At 42.7% G+C, this 22,910-nt stretch overlaps 1 protein-coding gene across 1 annotated transcript in view; it reads left to right on the top strand.

Moving 5' to 3' along the window:
* Positions 1–1,482: 1,482 nt before the first annotated feature.
* Positions 1,483–22,910, top strand: part of LOC139656412 (laminin subunit alpha-3-like) — a 58,301-nt gene continuing 36,873 nt past the window's right edge. The window contains exons 1-12 of the mRNA XM_071533975.1: positions 1,483–1,782; positions 2,406–2,558; positions 11,944–12,061; positions 14,942–15,060; positions 15,181–15,351; positions 16,136–16,233; positions 17,082–17,197; positions 18,012–18,130; positions 18,603–18,693; positions 19,795–19,926; positions 22,120–22,170; positions 22,306–22,353. Coding sequence (XP_071390076.1) covers positions 1,519–1,782; positions 2,406–2,558; positions 11,944–12,061; positions 14,942–15,060; positions 15,181–15,351; positions 16,136–16,233; positions 17,082–17,197; positions 18,012–18,130; positions 18,603–18,693; positions 19,795–19,926; positions 22,120–22,170; positions 22,306–22,353 — 1,480 coding nt within the window. The 5' untranslated portion in view covers positions 1,483–1,518. The remainder of the gene's footprint in view (positions 1,783–2,405; positions 2,559–11,943; positions 12,062–14,941; positions 15,061–15,180; positions 15,352–16,135; positions 16,234–17,081; positions 17,198–18,011; positions 18,131–18,602; positions 18,694–19,794; positions 19,927–22,119; positions 22,171–22,305; positions 22,354–22,910) is intronic.

Raw genomic sequence — 22,910 nt, 5'->3', positions numbered from 1 at the left:
CTATGAGTCACTATGCCCAATTGTTGTTATGCAAGTAACAAAGAGAAGAAACACAAGTTACTAAGATAAAGAACTATGCGCTAATCTCTTAATTATTGTGTTTTTAAAATTATTCAAGTAAGTTAGGACGGAATTGTTTCAGAATACGTTTACTTTGCTTTCATTGTGAATCTTTTGGGACAGCAGAAATCAACAACAGGACACAAAAAACCCTCGCTCTAGTTGCAACTCAATATGGGAGCTCCTGTTACATCAAGCCAAGAGACACCGAGGACTGACACTTCACAGTGTGTGTGTGTGTGTATGTGTGTCTACTAAAACCCACTTCACTAATGACGCCCTTGTGATGCCTGTCTGAGCCACTAGATGTCCCTCCAGGATCGCTGTAAAATGATTCGTGGTGTTTAGACCCTCATAACTTTCAGGTGGGTTCCTCCTTTCACTGGCCCTTCCTCTGACCCTGCCATAAGAGGCAATACTATAATATAGACTGTAATGGAGGTTAATGTCCCAACCAATTTTCTCAGATCAGGGATGCTGCAAGAAAGACAGCTGTGGATTTTCATAACGATTTACTAAATGTGTGTATTGTGTAAAATCTTGTATTGTGCATAAACCTTCAGATGTGCTTGTTCAGAGATATTGCCATGTTCAGACACTGCCAGTATCTGCTGTGGCTTTCTTAGCCAACCTGTATACCTGCAGTAGGGTAGTTTTGACATTTCCATTTCATTTCATTATCAAAATCTGTAATATTTGTATTTCTAATCATGACTGCACAGAGGACAATATGCTGTTTTTTCCATTTGTTGCACTGTAGTGAGAGCCAGCTCACACTAGTTTATGAACCATGCTTCAGAAATAGGTTTTCTCTCACTGACCAGATTGCAATTAACCTGTGGATAATATAATTAATCAGTTTGTTTACATATCAATTTTAAGTGACACACACACCAACAATATCTATGCAATTCATCTGAAGGATGCTAAAATTATGAAATACTATTTAAAAACAGATTTCAGAGGTTTTAAGTCCCAGCATCTTCCATAAAAGACATATAACAAAAGACGCTATTGGCCAGTTTTGAGCAATATTTAGTGAGTCGTTTTGATAGATTTTAGAAGTTGATACTTTTTGTAAACTGCTCCTGCTGCTGTAAAACGCTGTGTAAACTCCGAGAGGAGACCTTTGGCCCCAGTCAGTGGATTACTCCTTAGTGCTGAGCTCTGACCATTGACAGCCTGACACCTGATCCCCCTGTGTGGCACAGTTTGGTTAAGGAGAACCGGCAGCTGACTTTATTCATTTGGAAACATGCTTTCGAAACAGCGCACACCGTCAGCTGTAGAAAATCAACTTAAAACTTAGTTTCACATCGGCGGACGCGTCGTCCTACTGAAAGAGTTTCATGCGTAACGCGCGCAGCCTATTAGGCGCATTTCATGGAGACCTATAGATGACATGATCTGCGGGCGGCGGGTTGGTCTCAGCATCTACAGGGATCTCTAACGCGGAACATGGCGAGAGGGATGAGGGGAGCTCATCTCCTCGCTTTATTTTTTACCTTTTCGATGTCACTTTTCAGGGACGTGGATGGACAAGAAGCTAATAACGAAATAACCGGGTTTAATTTGAGTCCCCCGTATTTCAACCTCGCGGAAGGGTCACGGATCTCCGCCACCGCAACTTGCGGTCAGGATGAGGCTGGGAGACCGAGATCTGATTTATACTGTAAGCTTGTCGGAGGACCAACCAATGGACCTCCTACTCAAAACATACAGGTAAGAAAGTGAAGTGGGAGCTTGATGCAGTTTCACTAAAACTTTCAGGCGAATACGATGCATGCGCTCTAATGAGTAATTACATGGTTATAAACTCGGGCACACGTAATAAACATTGAGTCCAATTTAACATATATGTTTAAGTGTTTTTATTGCTTCGATTAAGATCTTCCCTTGTGAATGTTCTTTTCTGCGTCTTTTGCCCAAGCTACAAAATGAGTCAGTAGAGGCAGAGCCCCCCGGGAAACATTGACAATTCTGCCCGCCCTGACCAAGTTGTACATCTGCCAGAAATAGTTATACACCATTGTAGTTGAGTCCCGAGTTTTCTAAAGGAAAGGCCCTTTCAACAGTGGGCTTGTCCCCTCAGGGCTTATTCTGAAGGGTCCTTATTCCCACAACAGGCTTTTCTACAGTGCTGTTTGAATAGCAGTTTACTGTAAGCTTTTTTTCTTTTAAGTTTAAGATGTGGTATGGGCTTGCATTGGCTGCCGTATTTTTTTAATGTTCTGTACTTGTGATAGGTTAATTATTTGCCATTATGGCTTCCATGTGATATGTCTTATTTATTTGGGTCTGTGTTTCTGACACTGTACAAATACCAACCATTTGACCCCCTTTAGGGTCAGTTCTGTGACCACTGCAGCTCCAGTGACCCAAACAAAGCCCACCCAGTGACCAACGCCATCGACGGAACAGAGCGCTGGTGGCAGAGCCCTCCTCTTTCCAGGGGATTGGGCTACAACGAGGTGAACGTCACCCTGGACCTTGGGCAGGTGAGATTACCATACCTAACTCAGCCATTTACCTGCTGCTGCCTGCAGTGCAAATGATGATTGCTCTGTGGTGACAGTAAAATATAACACCTGGATGCTACAGAGGGAATAGAAGGAAACTGTTTGCTGCCTCAGCCCTTGCTCTGCTGCTGTGAGATGCATTATGTCATCTGTGTGAGGTGGCAGAGCGCCTGCACTGGTGTGGAATCCTAAATCGCTGTTTTTGTGCAATTGTTTTTCTCCTTCGATGCTGTGTTTTGGTATTGACTCCTGACCTGCTTATTGATTTTGAATATGCTGGGAAGGTGTTTGTTTGGCTTGAAATGTTCATAAAATGTATGAGTAATGGTGTTTCATTGACAAATATTTTAAAGGCGTTAGAGGATTATGTTTCAGGTTTGAGCTTCCTCATCTGAGACAGCGGTGGTCATGTGAGTGATGTCCTGCAGTTGGCTGCTTGCCAGGAATCAGATTCACGCCCCTTTGGTTGGTGAATATGCGTCCATCATGACCCGTGTCTGTGGCAGGAGTTTGGCTCATTGCCCATGAAATTGCACCTCACGCTCAATTATCCTCTGTGAGGAAAGAGAGGAATTCTGTCTCGGGATTAGGGATCAGAGGGATGTTAAGTCTGATTGGAGGAGTGCAGGTGGAGGCCCGGACCTCTCGGCTGAGGAGGGTTTGGACTTGTTGTGGGGCAGACTTCAAATGGAGAACAACAGAAAAACAAACCTCTCCACACGTGTTACATCTTTGGCTCCCAGTGGGCACTGTGTCAAGAGCATGGGTGTTGGCTTTTCTATCTCTGTTTTTAGACAGGCTGAACTGAGCAAAGAGCCTCGCAAGGCTAAATATAGGCTACACTTACAAGAGGATGGATGCAGGGCCTTTAGGGATGTCTGACTTTAATACGTGGTAATGCTCCGTTTATTTGGGAGCGGGGAAAGTGGCATTATTGCATTATTGCGCGCTATAAAGGGCATGGTTAGATCACTGACTGAGACTACCGACCACACGACAGACACCCCCCTCCCCCCACCGCAACACCACCACCACAACCACACACACACCTGTCAAATGGCATCTGATGCAACCAGTAAGACTGTAGACACCGCTCACCTGCCAGCCCTGCACTTTAGGTCATATAGTTGTTTTTAGCACGCTATTCTTTTTGCAATAACAACAAAAAATGCTTGGGAATCTGTGTTCGCAGCAATACAATCAAGTCTCTGAGAAAAGGCCTGCTGTGGGTGTGATTTCAGTGGAAAATGCTTTCAGATATTTTTGATTTGCTAATTAAAACTTTATGAGTCGGCAGCATCCCAATCTGTTGCTTATGAATTCAGCATTGTCAGTCATTGCCAAAAGACAATTGCAAGAACTAAGAAAAACAAAACCTTACATGGAGAGAAAAGGCCCACACAAAGTGTCCAAAATATCACTTAATGATAAAGGCTACATATGTCAAGAGCATTTCATGGGTTTAAGATTTAGGCTTTGATATGAGTTTTTGTTTAGGTTGGTGACTAAGTTTAAGTTTAAGTTTGTGTTTGTGTCTGTTGGTTAGGCCTACCACAGTGCTTTATTTAGTGCTTTAATGCAAGCTCATGCATCTTCAAGGCATGGACAGAATTGCCAAGTTGTTTGAGAGAGACTGTTCCATGTGAAGCTGTGATAGCTTTGTAGATTTCTTTAATCCCCAGGATAGATGATGCGGTCACTGAAATGTGTGGGCTGGATCCAGTTGAATGGGTTCTGTGGTTTCTTTCAAGACCAGCGCAGGTGCCTCTGCCGGCGTTATCTCCATCGCTCTCAGCGGATATATTAGATAATGGCACAGTCGATGTTTATGTTTAAATGGCTAGGTTCAAAGAGAGAGGCTCTTTTTGACAGAGCGGTTTCCGTCGGTTCAGTACAGCAGCTTGTTTGAAGCAAGGTCTGCCTCTGTCAAGCTTTAGTGCAATGCTAGACTAATCTGTCTAAAAGTAAAATAGATTCTCAGAGGGATTAATCTGAAACTGTGAGAAAATATTTTGGAAAGAACACTTTTATTCCAAGTTTTTGCTCAAGGCTTGTCTATCTTACCATAAATCTTGCAGTCACTGTAAAATTAACTAGACTGAGGCTTTGTTTTTCTTGTGACAAGATCACTCTCAAAATAGCCTCCAACTCAAAAATCACTTCTGGATTAGTCCTGTCTCAGAAAGGCACATGCAAGTAGGCTAGCTGCTGCCTGTCTTTGTGACTTCTTGGCTTTTGACCTGTGACCCATGACAAATCCCATTTTGAATCAGGAAATGACCTTGATGGTCTTCAGTTGGGTCCTTTATAACAGATTGAGCCAATGGATTCAGTTTTTGTATATATAGCAATGGCTTGTTTATTTCCAGATTAATCAAGTTTCTCAGTTGACTCTAAGTTGATATTTACTGGAACCCAGGCATTATTTTAACTAATTCTACCTACTCCCACCCACTCTATCACATATAGTTTAAACCCCTTCCTTTTTTGTTTTGCTATATAGATTCACATGTCAAGGACCACTCGAGCATTCCTTTCCCATCCCAATACAAATTTATGTATTCCCCACTCCCAAAAACACCAGACTACCTTTCCAGGAACATTTGCTCTTGTTAAACTATTTACAGGACACAGGAGGGAATCCATTGTTCTAGTAAATATTTACACCACATATCAGCCTGCCAGTCACTCCTTTTTTCTGGGGAATGTATTTTAGGAGCCCTGACCGCATGTGCTTATCTGCCTGAGTGAGCCCAGAGTGGACCATGTGAGGCAAACATGCCAGGGCTTTACTGCTGTCTGTGTCCCATCTGATGAGACTGAGAGGCTTCTGATTGGTGGGTGGCGGGCGCCGAATGGACATGGGAGGTTATTGTTTTAAATGAGGTTCTGATTAGTTCCTGGATTGACCGGATGTGCAAGGGATTGTTTGGGATTTTTTGGTGAGAGTTGCCATATTGTTGTAAGGGTTAAACTGTGGATTATTCCTATGGTTGAGGTGTTTTTATTTGGTTGATGTTTAGAGTTCAGTGTGGTGGCTTTTGGGCTGTGACTGGAACATGTCATGTTGTGTTTATCTATGATAGAGGTGGTTATTTGCTCAACGGGCTAGGATTCTGGGTGTGAGGTACAGTACTTGCTCTCCACTCTAAGGGGGTTGATAACAAGCGCAAGGTCCTTAGCTGTGAAAGCCTCAGTGTGCTTTGTGGTAAGGTGGAAAGGTTTCAGACGATTCTGGGTCAGGTTGGCATGATGACTCTGGTTCTGCTTGCGAGTTAAGCAATCTTCAACTCATTATTATTTTATTGTGTCAGACAGGGGGACAAAGCTTCCAAGAACTCCATTTTGTCTGTAGAAAAATTCCCCTGGAACTTAATCCACTCTCTCTCTGGGGTCCACCTCCCACTGAAGTTGGTTTGAATGTTTTATGTGCACCCGTCGCCCCCTTTTGTGTCAGAATTCTTCCAGGCTGTATTGTGTGACATCCTTTCTGCGCTCTCAGATGCTCACAAAGGTTTGATTCTTTTCAAACCTTGCTGAAAGTGACCTGGCCTTCTCTTTTCACAGGATAAATGGACAGAAATGGAGAGGTGGGGTAATTTGGTGGTGAGAAAGCGCTTAACTAGCACACATACACACACACATACAATGTCTAAGACTGAAAACATTCCCCTTGCCCCCGACACCAGCCCACCTGCTGAACAGACATTCAGCTACAACCAAGCATGATGCTGTTAAATATGACTGCCAACTTTGCTCCTGTAGCGGGTTTGTGTTTATCTACTGAGAGAGGGAAGTCTTCACAAATGCACTTGTCTGGGCCACGGTCCAAATTGGCAATAAATGTGTTATTGGACCAACTATGGCGCCCATTTGTTAAAATATCCACATGATATTGTAGATTTTATTTATAGACTGCGGTTTATAGACTTACAATATTTGTGTTGTTGTAAGATGAATCAGGCCTCACTGATTTCTCTGACCTTGCTGGTACAGATTCATTGTATGGTTGCACTCAATAATGTCCAAATCACACACCAGGTGATAATGACATCACAAAGTACCAAAATCAGTATGGACAGACTTAAATCAAGTGTTTTGAATATGTATTTCACAAATTTGGAGTGACACAAATTGAGGCCAATGACTGAAGAAATCGTTGAGGAAAAACTGGCCTAGCCTATACCCTATGCTGGGTAATAAACATTTCTTCATATAGCCTAGTGCAGCTGGCATGGTCCGACTGCAACCCCTAGAGACATGATTGGCTATTAGATGTGTCCCTGGCTATTGCTGTGGTGACGATAGAGGTGATGTAAGTGCCTGTGTTTAGCTGGGCTGCCTGAGGCGCCAGGCCAACCCAGCAGATATTTACAACCCTGCTAGCAGCCTGCCTCGTGCTAGTTAGCAGTAGCAGTCTGGCTTGGAGGCTGGATCACGGGTCGCTGTTGGACTGCAGAGCTTCCTAAATCTGGAGCTCCGCTGTGGAAAAGATTGCGGGGGTTAACTCGGGATCTGTTCACCTTTTCAAGGCCTTTGCCATCAATTCATACATAGAAATGCTAATCAGTGGTCACAGGCCTACTGACGCAGGCGCTGACGCACTCAGGTGCAGAGTTTTCCTATGTGCATTTTGAAAGGGCTGCTTCACAAACAGTATTAAACCCATCTGCCTGCTTTCATCTGAGGTTGTAGATAGAGGTGGGGAAAATTATTGCTTCAGTCTAATATTGCAATAATTTCCCTCACATATTGTATTGATATGTTAATGTACAACTGTTTTTTTACTGACATCAAATGAAAAAAGATTGATAAATTGATTGAGAAAGAGTGATATATCACTGTATATCACATTATTAATTCAGAATAAGGTGCAGCCTAATTTTAAGAATAGGGTTATTGACAATTTGTGGCTCAAATATCAACCTAATATTGAGAGCTCTCCGGTGATTCCAACATCTAATTGTAAGTAATGCAAATCCTAAATACAATGGTTATGAGAAAAAAAATGGAATGCATTTTATTCTCCAATTTGAACTCTGCAACTTGCCATACACTGTAATAGTATTTCATAAATAAGGCAAACATGTAGTAGCCTACACAAAAAAGTGTTCATGGAGTGGCAGCTGTACCTCAGGCTTTTACAATAAGAAGATTGGTGACAAGTAGAAACTTGCATTTATGTTTTCTATTATACCTAGAGGTCCCTAGAGGCTTTTAACCAACTCCACTTACTGCTTTTTCTGTCAGGGTATCACTAATTCTGTTGTCAGGGGCTTATTTTCCCATGGAGACAGAGAAAAATACACCCCTCCGCCCCGCTCTCCTTCCACCGCCACCTGTTGCACATGGACAAACAGTTGTACATTGCATTGTTTCAAACTGGACTACAACTGCTCCACCCCATTGTGCTGCAATGCGCTCTGTCTGGCAGGGCTGATCCACTCCAACAGAAGGTGATGCCTCCTCTCCTCTGCATTGCATTCCTCCGCTCTAACATCAGACACTCAGGAGCTCACTCAGATGGCTTCTATCTGTCAGGCCTCAGATCTCACAGCAGATTTAGTCCTCTTGGCTCTGTAATGCCCTCTACTTGGAATTTGGGATTAGGACATATCTGCTTCTCAACTGCACTTGTTGAATATCTACTGATGTGTGTTGGTTTGCTAACTCACAAAATGTTCTGCCTATTTAATCAAGATATTAGATCCATCATCTATTTATACCTACGCCTATTCTAGCATATATACATACATACAGTAGGCTACTTGCATTTATGCTTACACCTAGCCTAGCATGTACACATACTGTACATCCAGTACTTGCTATTAGGGAAATACAATATCCTTAGTACAATGAATAAATGTCAAACCAAATACATGGCTGGGAAACAAATGAATAGTACTGGTTGCAGATACCAGAGTTTCTAATAGAAAAGGCTGTGAGAAATACTTAATCAGTCCATTTTACAGTACACTCCATTTGATCAACACAAAGAGATTATGATTGAACAGATCCACGTGGCAGGGGCAGTGGCGAGAACAACTGGTAAAGCGCGTCACGCAATCAGGCCTATTTTCCCCCCCCCAAAGATCTGAGAGTGTGATTTTTCTGCGAGAATGAAACACCGCCTGGCTCCTTTACCTGAAGCGCAGGCATGTGTGAACTTAGGGCAGGAATTCTGTGTGGAGGCAGCGGTACTGTAGTTCACGCTTAAGGGCATAAATAGATCACGCTCGAGCTGTCACACACACACACACACACACACACACTAGGCATGAACCGTCAGAGGTCAGTAGTCTAGGAGTGATGATATGTGTGTGGGCGTGTGTGTGTGTGTGTGTGTGTGTGTGTGCATGCATGTGGTGGGTGCTTGGGTGTGTCTGTGTGGGCACCTGAAAGAGAGAGAGCGGGTTACATTTGGTCAAAATGCAGTTAGCTGGTAAACATGTATTGAAGGGAGAAATGTTACGATTTGTGTGGTGAAAATGGTGTTGGGTCATCGGGGGCTTGGATGGTTCTGCTGCCCTGTTGTGATAATTGGAGGTTTACAGGGGAGATTTGGATACTTTATACTTTGTATATGTGACACTTTTATTGGGGTCACGGTCAAGAATTTGAGACAGGGGCAGAAGGCAGAGAGAGGGTAGGTGTCAAACAGTCCATACCTGGGATGGCTCAACCCCTGACCTTTTTGACACCCACCCACAGCCCCCTGCACAAATCTTTTGGCACGTCACTCTTTTCTAAAGCCTGAGGCTGCAGATACAGGGACGGGCGGAGGATGGCTCTGCTCAAGTGCTTTCCAAGTGGTTCTTGCCTCAAGCTTGTCAATCTGCTTCATGTCTGTGTACGCCATTGGAATCCTGCGCCGGTACGCCTAGCATGCCATCACGATATTTCAGGCCCCCTCCAAACAATAGGCGCTGGACATAATTCAAGAGTGTGTGTGTTTAGACTGGCAGGGCAGAGATGGAAAGACAGGCCTGAAATGCAGCAGAGCCGTGCCAGGACAGGCCCTGTCTTCCAGTTCCCGTCGTGTCTCTCTCTGACAGGCTCTGTCTCCGGAGGATTCTTCGCACCGTCACTCAGTTACTGGCATCAAGTCAGTATGAGATACCACAGTAAATGGCACTACCGCAGTCAGGCTAGATGGGTTTTGACTGAGGTTAGATGCATAAGTTTGATGCCAGTCTCTGAGTAACTGAATCTCCAGAGTTTCCATAGGAATGAGGCTAAAGCAGAAGAAATGGTTGCATTGTCTGATTCAGTCTTTTCTGATGAGATCATTTGGAATTTGAAATGTTATTTTTATGATACCGGGCATGGCCCCACCTGGGAAACTGGAGACTCACTTGCGGTGGAAGGTTTACCATCTTTATCTGTTCTGTATCTACGTTATTAACAGGCGGGGGATTCTCTGGCTGAGACGATTTTCACTGTTGTGTGTTGCTTGTCAGTGACAGGTTCCTGAAGGCAGTGGCGTGCCCTGCTATGGGGGCATTAGGGGGGAAGCGGAATGTGACGCTATGTTTGGAATCTGAGACGGGTCCACATGCCAGTCGGCACGTCTCTGGCCGCCCCTAGCCTCTTTACCCCTCCCCCGTCTCTCCCTCCTGCCTCCCTTAACGTCACCGCAGCTCGTGTGAACCAAACTTCCTCCCACTCCTCAGCAGAGCCACTATATTGATAGTAGGCAGCTCAGCTATCTGAAAAAGCCCTGCTTCTGTTTTTAGCAGGACGGCGGCCCACATCTTGTTTGTGTGCTCGCATTTACCTTTTTTTTTTTTTCTTTGTGCATCCTGTTGCATGTGGGTGGAAGTGTTCTCTGATTAGTTTTAGGACACACCCCATGCAAAATTGAGGTCAGAAAGAGGTGTCTTAAGCTATCTGACATTTCACTTATCTTATTTATTTAAAGATTAACTTTGTTGCCCAATGATGAAACTGATTAAAGGATAGTCAAGCTTCCCCTGATCTGCAGGCTAATGATTTTGTTGTTTGTTAACAATTATGTTGACAGCTTTGAGAGGACGAGGCCAGACAGTTCCCCAGCTGCCCCTTGAACTGTCTCACAATCCATCAACCAGAGAGCTACTTGAACTTGTGGCCATTACTTCTCAGTGTTGGGGGGGTTGCAATCCTTCAAGAAAATTGCGGAGCCTTGTTGACAAGTCCATGACTCCACAGCAGAGGATTTGCTTTGCTTTACTTTGCTTTGATATCTGTGTTAGCACAGCACCCTGCCTCTTGCAAGGAGAGACAGAAACCTGAATGCTCCAAATGCCTGCTGGGGTTTTCAACAAGGCGCTCAGATGCTCGACTAGTGTGGGCCTGCCCCCATCTCTTTCAAACGCTGCATAAGACAGATAGTCTGTAGAAGGGTGTTTTATTTAAATAGCACACAATATTTTAGGTACAGTATTCATTCAGCACTTAAATCCTGGAGGGTGGTACCTTGTGTTTTGCAAATATGCCTGCTGTATCCCGTCTCTCAAAATGTTGCTTCAGGATCGGTGCCAGCATAATATTGCTTGGAGATAAAATGTGTTGTAGTTCCTCGCAAAAACAAGACGGTTGTGGTGGTCAGGTGTAGGTGAGGTTTTCTGTTGACACTGCAGGTGTCATGTGCAGGTTGGTGTCACAGGGTGTAAATTCTAAGCCATGCCAACTCCTTGCCAGACCATAACAAAGGGAGCTTTGACTATCGTGAAGTAGCTTTCAGTTGTATTCAGTCAAGCTGAAGTCACCCGCTTTTAGGGCTTGATGATGATGATGAATTGAGTTGGAAACATGCTGCAGTGAGCTTCATGAGCCTGACAGAATGCTCAGTGTTGGCAGGGACAATCATTGGCGTAATTTTCTGCCCTTGTATGGCCTGTGTTTTCTGATGGAAGATGGAGATAGAGGGCTCAACAGACTTGGTTCATATGGGCTTAGATGATGTCTTTTCACTAAGGCACCTGCACCATTTTTATTGACTCAATGCGGACAAATGTAATTTTGGTGTGTTGTTTGTACTTTGCTGTGCAATATGGCCACATGGTAACCCACTGAAGCTAAGCTGCAAGAATGGGATAAAATAGGCAGCGCTGACCTTCACTAAACCCGCATTTAGTTCATTATTTCTATGGCGATCCTTTGCAACGTAGCAGAGATAGATCAACCATGTTGACGTTGTTGTGCCCCGGCTTTCACAAGAGAGGAAATGGAGTATTGTCAGAGCTGCCGGCCAAGACTTGGGCCCTTCTTGATGGTGCAAGTAGAGAACAGGAAACTACAACTTTTTGCCAAAAATCCATTCAGATCAGTTACTGCCCTTTGTTTACCCTGCTCATTGTGCTCTTTGTGCTCTGGTTTTCAGCTCTTCCATGTGGCGTATGTCCTCATCAAGTTTGCTAACTCCCCTCGCCCTGACCTGTGGGTGCTAGAGCGCTCTGTGGACCATGGGAGAACCTACAGCCCCTGGCAGTATTTTGCACGTAAGTTTTGATGTCACATTTTTCATGTCCAACACTTTTGTTTGCCTTGGCCCTGTATCCCCCATTCAATTAGTTGTAAGCTAAACCGAAGTTGTAGCTAAACCGTTGTGACTGCAAACTTGCTAACACAACTTCCCTGTTGCCCATTTATCAATGCAGGAGTGGTAACTCCTAAATCTGGAATAGGTTTTCTTTTTTAAGTAATAATCTGCAACATTTTCATATAAATAAATGTCTGTTTTGCTACTCTCTATTGCTAATTGATACAACACAATAGTGATTCAACCTCCACCCAATTCATAAAAACACTACATTTGCTGTTCTATACACCTGGTAGTGCGTTTTTCCCAGGAAAAATCTTGCGCCGCATAGGAAGTGATGGATTGTACATTTCCTGCAACAGCAAGACGTTTGATTGCTAAGTGAGATCTGGGAAGTGCAGTGCAGAAACACCACAGCAATTACTGCTTAATCAAGGTTTTTGAGGATTACGACTTTAATGCAATATAACTGGTTGTTATACTGGTACTTAGCACACCTATCAGTCTGCGCAAGACTGTTCAAGATGGGAAGTCAGTCTGATTTGGGAAAGAGAGTGGGAGTCACGTCAAGGCCATCATGTCATATACAAGACTTGCTCTGAATCATGCAAAAAAAATGTACAGTAAAACAAGCTGTGAATCTTGCTAGCCTCTTCTGTACAGATAGCAACACTGAAACAAACAATGCAAATCAAATTTAATTTATCAGACATAGGTGCTTCTGTCTCAAATAAAGTAAAAGGGAAATTAAAACTAACTTACAGGACATATAGGGAAGATAACAACTCTTAAATGAATGAATTTCAGGGGAAATATTAGGACTTTTGTTCTGCAGTTCTTTCTCTGAGTTGTTTCTCCAGGTATTTTTACAACTTATTTTTGGCTTAGAATTTTCATAGAAGCTGGTAAGTGGAAACACACAATCAATCAGTCTAAAATTATACTAGTAGGCCCCTAATGTCACACCATTTCTAAATTGCCTAAAGTAACGGAAAAGCTTACACAAAGCTTTTACCCTCTACATTTTTCATTCAAACATATTCTCGTTCCTACTCTCATACGCTCCAAACATGCTCAGTTGGCAGATCTCAGAGTTATGATTTATCGGCTCTGGGAGGCACCTGTGCATGCTCCCTGCCAGGAGACACAGCTGTGACTCATCTTCTTTACAATCTCAGGGCGTCTCTTTGCCTTGCTTTCCTCTTGATCTAAGTTAATATTCACCCAGAATAATTTACGGCTTAAGTACACACACTCGTCTCTCTTTATTAAATGATGCTCTTGAGTCATTTAGTTTTGAGTCTTTCTCTTTAAGTCTTTTTTTTCTTCTTTCACAAATATGCTAATTGCATATTACTGTTCCAAGAATTTCTGCCACCTTTCTTACTGACAAAACACATTCTCTCTCTCTTGAAAAGTGTCTTATTGTATGGAGGGCTGCTTATGTTCTTTGTTTTTTTTTTACATCCTGGACAGTGGTTGTCAACCTTTTTGGTGCTGACGCACACTTCTCTACAACACAAAAAAGTTCCAAAGCATAACAAATTGTTGATTGCTTAAAAACTCAAAACTGTGTATGATCATACAAGAAGGCAAGCAGACAGACTGAGATTCTGGACGGAGGCAAAAGGGAGTTTGATTTGATTTGATTTTTATTTATTTAAGTGTCATGCACATCAATACAGCCAACATGGCAACCCATACAACCAACAAATCAAGTTTTGTATCCATATAATTACAATATTTACACATACTGAAGGGTACACAATACTTTGTCCTCTTTTCCATGCTCTCTCCAGAAATTTAGCCAAAATAAAGAATTCTTTGAAAAGCTTTGAACTTTTGAAAAGCTTTTGGAAAAGTTTAAATACAAATTCAGTGTGAGCTCATTATATTGAAATGTAGATACAAAAATGTAATAATTTTGTGTGATTTTCTTAACATGGGAGCAAAATCTTGAGGCATGCCTTATTGCACACTACAGCACACCAGTGTGTCTTGCTACATCAACTGAGAAACACTGACCTATGTGCTAAAACGCCTTTATAGCCTCAGGCATTGATAGAGCAAAAGTCAAACACTTGATTTATATTGATATTATGAGGATAACTTTGATAGTCTTATTGTTTTGGCTCAGTATGAACCTTAACCAAAATACAGGTAATAACCAAGGTCCACGATGTCTTTGCCCTATTTAAAAGATCCATTTGTTTAAGGGAACATTCACTGTAAAACATAATCCAGGTGTTATTCCTTGGACAATTGAGCTTGGGTAGTTCAAATGTTGCTTGGTGACATCAGAGACATGTCTTATCCCTTTTGTTCCTATTTTTTTGAGAGACCAGTCCAAGTTGTTTTTTGCTTTAAAGTGGTAATGTTTTTTGGTGACATCTTTGGTGCTAAGCACTCATTGGTGTGGTGTTTCTACACTGCACCTGCAGATCACCTGTTAATCAAACAGTATCACCAGTACTGTGACGTCTTTTTCCTTGGATTCTATGTTGACGCAGTTTGAGTTTCTGTAGGTGGCGCTCTTTTCTTTATCTGTTCAGTCATGGTGGCTATCACTGCTCATGCTAACTACCCAGTTCTTCTGTTTATTTCAAACAAACCGCTGTTGCTGCTTCTGGTAACATTTGCTCTTCTAAACACCCGGTGTGTGTAAAAGCTTTCATGAACTGGCTCTAGGTTGCATTACTATTGTGTTTTATCAATGCAGTGATAGAGAGTAGCAAAACAGAAAGTTATCCATATGAAAATGTCATGGGTTATTGCCATAAATTGCATGATGAACAGAATAAGGATGAGAGTTTGTAAAATCTTGTTGTTTTCCTGTCAGATTCTAAGCGTGAGTGCATCGAAAGGTTTGGAAAGCAGCCCAATGTTCGGAAAATCCTAGATGACGACCAGATTTGCACCACAGAATACTCACGGATTGTCCCTTTGGAGAACGGAGAGGTGAAATGTCTTACTCCTTGATTTTGAATTAACAAGTAGTGGGAAAAGCAACCCAAAATTGCTATTCTATGTGGTATCACAGAAAGAATATCTGTGTAAAATGAATTCTGTGTCATCCAGATTGTGGTGTCTCTGGTCAACGGTCGACCGGGGTCCAAAAACTTCACCTACTCCCCGGTGCTGCGGGACTTCACCAAGGCCACCAACATCCGCCTGCACTTCCTCCGCACCAGCACCCTGCTGGGACACCTCATCTCCAAGGCCCAGAGAGACCCCACCGTCACACGCAGGGTGAGGCACATACTGTACTGCCTCGCACCCAGGTGCCATACTTGCAGTCTCTCGTTTCCCATTTGGGCAAGTCAGATTTACAGCTCTGCTCCAGCTTGTGTCAGCTTTTTCACTGACCTGCGTTCTCCTGCTCACACACTCATCCTTGCCGAGGCTTTATGCCAGGTCTATCTGTCCAGTCATCATGGTAATTCCCTTTGTACAGACAGCCAGCACTGGTTGAGACAGCTCCTGCAGGCTGCAGGCACAGGATATGACTTTCCTGAGTATGGGAGAATACATACCAATAAAAATCTGTTGGTCCCCACACTTTATGAGTGAGTGATGAGACTAAAAGTTGTATACTGTAGTTGTAGTCTGAGCGTAGGGGCACAGGATATTTAGTTACATAGCTGTGGTGCAAGTTATGTTAAAATTTTACTACTTTACTAAAATGTATATGTACTGTAGAATTAATGCTGGAAATGTATCCTCAGGATTTATGTCTGAGACAGTGGATTTTAGGGTGCTTCTTTTGGATTTGGTTTGACAGACAGAGGCTGAACAGCTGATGTCAGCTATCAATTCTTATCTGATCCCTTTTTATAATATGCACCGATTCACTTCAGGAACTTAGAATCTGGGTCATGGTTAAGGCTTGTACTTATTAAACCCGAGTGACTCACTTCTGCAGTCAAGCCAGGCCGGACTCAGTTTGCTCTGGTGTGGCTGATTCGCTGATAACACAGCAATTACTTAGAAACAGTGCTTGTGATAAAAAAAAAAGTTCCCTCTTTGTTGACAGTATTACTACAGTATCAAAGACATCAGTATTGGGGGACGCTGCGTTTGTCACGGCCATGCACAGGTGTGTGGTGGGCGTAACCATGGCAACCCAAATAGGTGAGTAATGCTCTTCATTTTTTTACCACTCTGATCCAGTCACTGTAGGCTGTATTCTTTTTATCTGACTTTGTGTGAGCTATAAAGTCTCAAAAGTTCAACTTGGGAAATCAATTTTTTTACATGGAAAGCTCTAGTAGAAGTATTGTTTTAAAACTCTCATTTATTCATACAGGCTCTGTGTCAGGCTGAACTGGTTTCTTATGAGCATTTCCAAACTAAACTTTAAAGTGTATCTTCAACCAGTGAAGCCGTTTCTCTCGTTTATTCATTAACAGAGCTGAATAGTCTTTTTATACAGTGGGCTGTACAGTGCATAGGCAGTGCAGTGAGATGACATAATGCTGAAAAAGAGGAGGTGAAGACGGCAGTGATTCCGTCAAATCTTGAGATCCCAGTGATAGTGTGGGGTTTCTGAGGAAGGGAAATGACTTCATATGTTTGTTTCCTGACATCACCATTGTGAAAGGCAGCAGATTATTATAGTTACACTGATTACTGGCTGTGATGATGTCAATGGTTGGTAAAAGGGCGAGATGTGTGATAACATGCTGCTTTGAACCACAGTGGCATTCTGCATTAAGAACAACAAAAAATGGTATACTGGTATAATGGTAACAGTATACTGATACATGGATGTTTCTTTCTCTTGGATAGTGTTTTTTTAAATGGATGTTCCCATAGCAATATTGCAGCTTAAGGAACTGTGAACTGTGTAAGGTTCTGTGATTTATTGAGTGAGCTGATGCTTTCTAATGACTATGTACCTGATTTCTCATCTTCAATGAAACGCATATGAGGATCTGAACATCTCTAAATCCCGGTGTCTCATCTCCTGTCTCCTTTAGACTCCAGTGTGAGTGCAAACACAACACGTGTGGCGAGTCGTGTGACCGCTGCTGCCCAGGCTTCAACCAGAAGCCGTGGCGCGCCGCTACCACCGACAGCCCCAACGAGTGTCAGCGTAAGTGAACATCTACCGTGACTCCTTCTGATGTGTAAATACACCACGCTCTGCTTACTGCCCATGCTGCTGGCTTCTTCAGTCGAGACCCCCGGACAGGACTGAAAAGTGTCCTGTTGCCTGTAATGTTGTAGCCCAGTAGCAGATGCCCTGATATGGTATTGCAGAGAGCCTCGGTGAAGAGTTAAGAGGGCATTACTCATATGGTATGTCTGATGAGCAGCGGACTTAGCCCCAGGATCGCTGCTTTTTGTCTGTCCGGCCGGCTAGTCAGCCAGCTAGCCCAATGTCGGCCTACCAGATAGTCAGCCATGCCAACTTGTCAGCCAGCCATCCAGTCAGCCAGCAGAGGCTCGTGTCAGCTGGATTCTAATTGCCTTGGACTGTTGACAAGATTCTCCCTTCATAGCTGGAGATGCTGAAATCCGACCTTGTAGCAGCCACAAAAGCACAGAGAGGGGGATGGAGGAGATGTGTAATCCAATCGGTGCACTCATGTAGTGGAAATGCACCCTAACCATTCATGAACATTAACAAGGCGCAGGGGTGGTTTACAGGAAGAGGATGCGCCGTCCTGTTTGGTTTAGATTTTATAGTTTCTCTTAATACTTAACAACCAGACTAATTACCCATTTTTGAGAAGTAGCAGCTTAAGTTGGCTAAATACAGAGGGGAAGTCCTGGATAATTATGCTGAAGCATATAGACAAGGAATAAAAATCTATTGGTGTGTGTGTGTGTGTGTGTGTGTGTGTGTGTGTGTGTGTGTGTGTGTGTGTGTGTGTGCGTGTGTGTCTCGGGGGTTTCCTCCTCAGCCTGCCAGTGTTTCTCCCATGCCTTTGACTGTTATTACGACCCAGAGGTGGAGCGGAGGGGAGCAAGTTTAGACACCTTCGGCAGGTACAACGGAGGAGGAGTGTGCATCAACTGCCAGGTATGAAGCACATATCAAGTCTAAACTGATTCCTCTGTGTGTGTGTATGTGTGTGTGCGTGTGTTTGCAGGGGGAGGAGGAGGGGGTTATAAAAGATGCCCAAAAATTTCATGTCATGGGTGTTTTACTTTGTATGGACTTTCTCTCACACAGGACCATTTACTTTGCAAAGCACCCAAAGCCCTGTGCACAAATGGATGTTTTCATTGAATTCTTCCCCATGTTTAGACATAGAAAATGTTCCAAGCCAAACAAAAAACCCACTAGTTCATTTTTACAGAAGCTCATTCTTTTTCTCTTCTTTATCTCGCTCCAAGAATGAAATTCATTTTATGTCAGATCAATTTGCAACAAGAAACTTTGGGGATGTACAGACTACTGTACAGAGCAAAGAGCACTATTCTTCTACTGGACGCCCATGTTCATCTAGTTCAGTTTTGTGTGAATTAAATATTTTTGTGTGCTTCTTTAGCACAACACTGCTGGAGTGAACTGTGAGCAATGCATTGAAGGCTTCTACAGACCTTATGGAGCACCGCCTGAGTCTCCCTCTGGATGCATACGTGAGTCACTTTTCCTTTGTTTGTCTCCTTGAATTACTATAACTCAAATGCCTCCATTGCTTAAAGGTTAATTCCAGTAAATATATGAGAACTTAATGTGTGTGCAGTGTGACATGCCAGAAAACATTTTGACGTTGAATAAATGTTGATACAACAGTCTGTACCAGCGTTGAAAACCTGTGTAAATATATTGCCAAAATGAAAGTTGAGGCAGCGTTTTTTTGTAGCTGCTACCTCCATCGTTGTGAAATCCTGACCAAAATATCTTCCTGATATCGGTTCAAAACAGTTTCCACTGTTGTTTTAATATGAATATTTACCATGCTATGATAGCACATTGTGTAAATGATGTGCTTGTTTGGGTTGATGTTGAACTTGGCCACTGTCGCCATCTGTTAAATGCTTGCCAGGGTACAGTAGAGTGACACCACTGATAGTTGGGGAACTGAGTGATGTCTCACCATGTAGGTATTTGACCTATGTAAGACTAACATGTGAAGCCAAAACAGTACCGTGTTCAAAGCATCCCTATCCCCAGGAGACATCAGTGTCTTGTTTGAGACAGAGACAAATGGCACCATGGCACGAGCGCCACCGGCACCACCGGCACCACCGCTCGTATTGTTGCTAAACTGGGCTCCACTCTTGTTTACATTGCTTGAATGGTCCGTGACTGTTCCTCACCATATAAATAGCTGCCAGTTGTGTTTGGACATTAGAAAGCGATGGAATTAAACTGGTTGCCCTAAGCGCTTTGAAAAGTGAACCATAGAAGCCACGAACTCAATTAAGTGAGCTTAGCAGCGGAAGGTGTTCACTTGGCAAACATAGTCAGTAAAGGCTCAGTAATCATTATTTACTTTCGAGATCTGTTATTTGTGAAATGTAGGAAGGTAGGAAACGCTTTATACTATTTCTCTATCTGTTACTTGTCTTCTGTATGAGTTGGGTGTAAATGTTTTTTGCCTTACAACAAATCATTTTTTGTTCTGTGGATGTACATGCATGTCCATGTAGGCCTAAATGGATGCATGTGTTTGCATGTGTGCATGTTTGTGTGTCTAAATATATATTCATTTATATTACATGTGACCCCACCAGCCTGCAGGTGTGATGGCAGGACAACAGCCGGCTGTGAGATGGGGTCTGGACGCTGTATCTGCAAGCCAGAGTTCACTGGAGACAACTGCGATCGCTGTGTGGACGGTTACTATGGTTACCCTCAGTGCATTCGTAAGTTTAGTTTCACTTTAACCTGTCACATTACAGAAATCAAGTTTTGCCCGATGGGTCAATGGATGGGTGAATAGACGGTTGGGAAAAGATATGGGTGAATGGATGTGTTACAGGTATCATTCAGGCGGGCAAAGTCTCACCCAAGTCCTGTGCTTACCAGTGAACAATTGATCGAAAAAAAAATTAAATTGCAAAATGAACTTCTGAACAAGGTGTTTTAGTGCTGCAGGTAATCTTTGGTCCATGAATCAAGTACAATATCGGTGAAAGCCTTTCATCATACTCAAACTCAATAAATCCTGCACACTGACATCTTTTTTTTTGTAACAAAATCTTCTTCTTCAAACAATTTAAAAAAAATTTAAAATTATGACAAGAAAAATTTGTAATGATATGAATCGCAGTTTAAATCGCAATTGCAATATTCTGTCAAATAATCACAATTGTATGTGACGTGAATGACACCTGTAATCAGTGGAAATGGGGGTAGAAGTGCCAAAAATAAGGAGTAGTTGAGCGTGTGTTGGTGGCCTTGCCGTTGTCCGTTTGAATCATGGGTGAGGGAGGAAACTTCATCAAGCATCTTAATTGAGGAAGTCCTGTTTTGGACCTCAAAATAGTGCGTCTGTATTTGGGAGCCGTGTGTATTCAGGGTCTGACGGTGGCTAACTGAACCCAGTCCTTCTGATGGCTGTCTTTGGTTTCATGTTCACTGTTTTTTCAGCCATTTGTGTTTCACTCTCAGAGGCCTGATGGTCTGTTTACTCTGTATGGACAGAAGTCAGAATTTGACTTTTTTTGGAGAAAGCTTATTTGACAGAAGTGTGTAATTGATGCTGCAGGGCCACACGCAGAAGGAGGAATGTTAGTACATGCTACAGTATAGGCTTCCTTTATTGCACATTCCACATGTCATACCTCCGTCTAAGCAAACGGTCGCAGGTACTACACACCCAAAGCCCCATCTCGTCTCACTCTGATCCAGCTATAGACCCAAGACTCTGCCAGAGCAAAACGATGAACCACCTCATCTTTTGTCTTTCATCTATTCAAATCATTCTTGGTTATGCTCTCCTTCTAATGTCTGTTTGCAATCCTCCTAATAGCAGTCTGCAGTCTCTCTGCCTTTCACTGACACAAGCCTCTTTTGGCTTTCCCCATGAACTTGCCGCAGCAATTAACTTCTCTCACACAATGCGAGAGAGCGTGCATGTAATTCACTTCTCATGAGTCCTCTTTTGAAAGACACTGATTCAGATTCACCTCCCCCCGAGCTTTGATGTTATAATTTGGGCCATTTATGTTTTAATTTTCCTATAGACACTTTGGAATATGGAGGAATCAAGAGAATGCACTGTATCTAAGTCTGGGATTAGTTTTTCTACTGTTCATGAAGAGTCACATAGAAAAGCGAGACATGCTGTCCCTGCAACCATTCACATCTGTTTTCCTTCAGCTTCATCATCTAATCATGCCCTGCACTGTAAAACACTTTGATTGGCTTGTGGTACACACAAATCATTGACTAAAACTTTCATGTTACTTTTATATAGTCATTATACACAGAAAACAGTAACAAATCTGTAGTCTTCCCCAGGTGGTTTGTATCTCATGTCATATAAACTTGAAATTAAATGTGGACTGATAGAATGGGGCCTGAGATTTTATTACCAGAATAGACAGATTTATCACTAGATGTAATTATGAAAACTGGGTCTCTCATATCTGGGCTGTTAGCACTGACGGACTAGTCTAAACACGTAGACAGAATCATTAGGAGGCTGTTTGGGTTTCAGAAGATGTTCCTCCGTTATTTTGTGTCTTTGTATCAAATTTCTATAACTTGTCCTGTAGGTTAGCATTCATTTAAGCTAATTCATGACACAGTAGTCGGTTGACACTTTAGTTTATTGCACACACCCTTAGGCTTCTTAAATGTTGTTAGAGGGAGGATGATTGTTTAGCGATAATGATGCCGATGACAACGATGTTTGCTTGAAACTGCATCGACATCTCACATTGGCGACTGACTGTCTGTTGTTTGTTGTTTCAGTCTTATGCTTTTATGTAATGTTTCTTTTAATACTTCCTGCAAAAAACAATTCCTTATTGGGACAAATTATGTTGAAACTTGAACAGCTTGTGGTAGCTGGTGGTCTTGATTTAATGTGTGTTTCCTTTTGTATTCAGGATATCCCATATACCAGACGACCACCAAATTCCCTGCAGGCCATATTGTGGGTGAGTTCAGTAAACAAGGTGTTGCAATGTCACGTACCGCAATGTAATCAGTCATTTAAAAGGCTGTTTAACTCTTGATCCTCTCATCTTGTCCTCTCTTTTCTTCTCCATCCTTCTCTCTCTCTCTCTCTATAGAGACCACCGCCTGCCCTCCAGGTTATTTCGGATCACCCAGCTGTCAGCGTGAGTGTGACTAGACCTGCTACATTATGCTACTCTAGGGGTGATTACATGGCGATGCTATGCTAACAGCTTTCATTGTTTATTATCCATTTGCATCTCCTGTATCCTAGACACACTTTGGCAATATATCCTTTTAAAGAACCTTTTAAAAGGCCAGCGCTTGTCTTTTTGAGTCACTTTGAGTCACATTCACTCACAAACAGCCCAAGTAGTTAAAGAGAGCACTGGAAGACCATGTAAGGCATCGCTGAGTCAAACTAGGCTTGCTGTGAGGTCAAAGGTTAAGAACATGTGGCCAGGCTCAGTCAAGGAAGGGATTATTAAGGCCTGCTAAAGGTCAGATCATGTTTGTACAGCGTATGAAAACAAAACCGCCAGAATATTATGTTTGGGTTTAATGGGTATAGGTTAAAATACTGCTTAAAATAGGTTAAAATACTGTATAATTCACTGTCGAAATGAGTAAATAATGTACTGCTCAATCTTTGACAGCTGCTTGTCTTAAATTATCATGTCTCTCAGTGGGGATTCAAGTTCAAGTGGTCTCTGTCCTCTCA

The sequence above is a fragment of the Centroberyx affinis genome, unplaced genomic scaffold (genome assembly GCF_046629955.1).
Source record: "Centroberyx affinis isolate AG114_WGS23_722 - 3 ecotype Tasmania unplaced genomic scaffold, CSIRO-AGI_Caff_v1 ptg002475l_1, whole genome shotgun sequence".
NCBI classification, from domain to species: domain Eukaryota; kingdom Metazoa; phylum Chordata; class Actinopteri; order Beryciformes; family Berycidae; genus Centroberyx; species Centroberyx affinis.
Note: the sequence above shows the minus strand (reverse complement) of the source record. Positions and strands in the feature narration are given on the sequence as shown.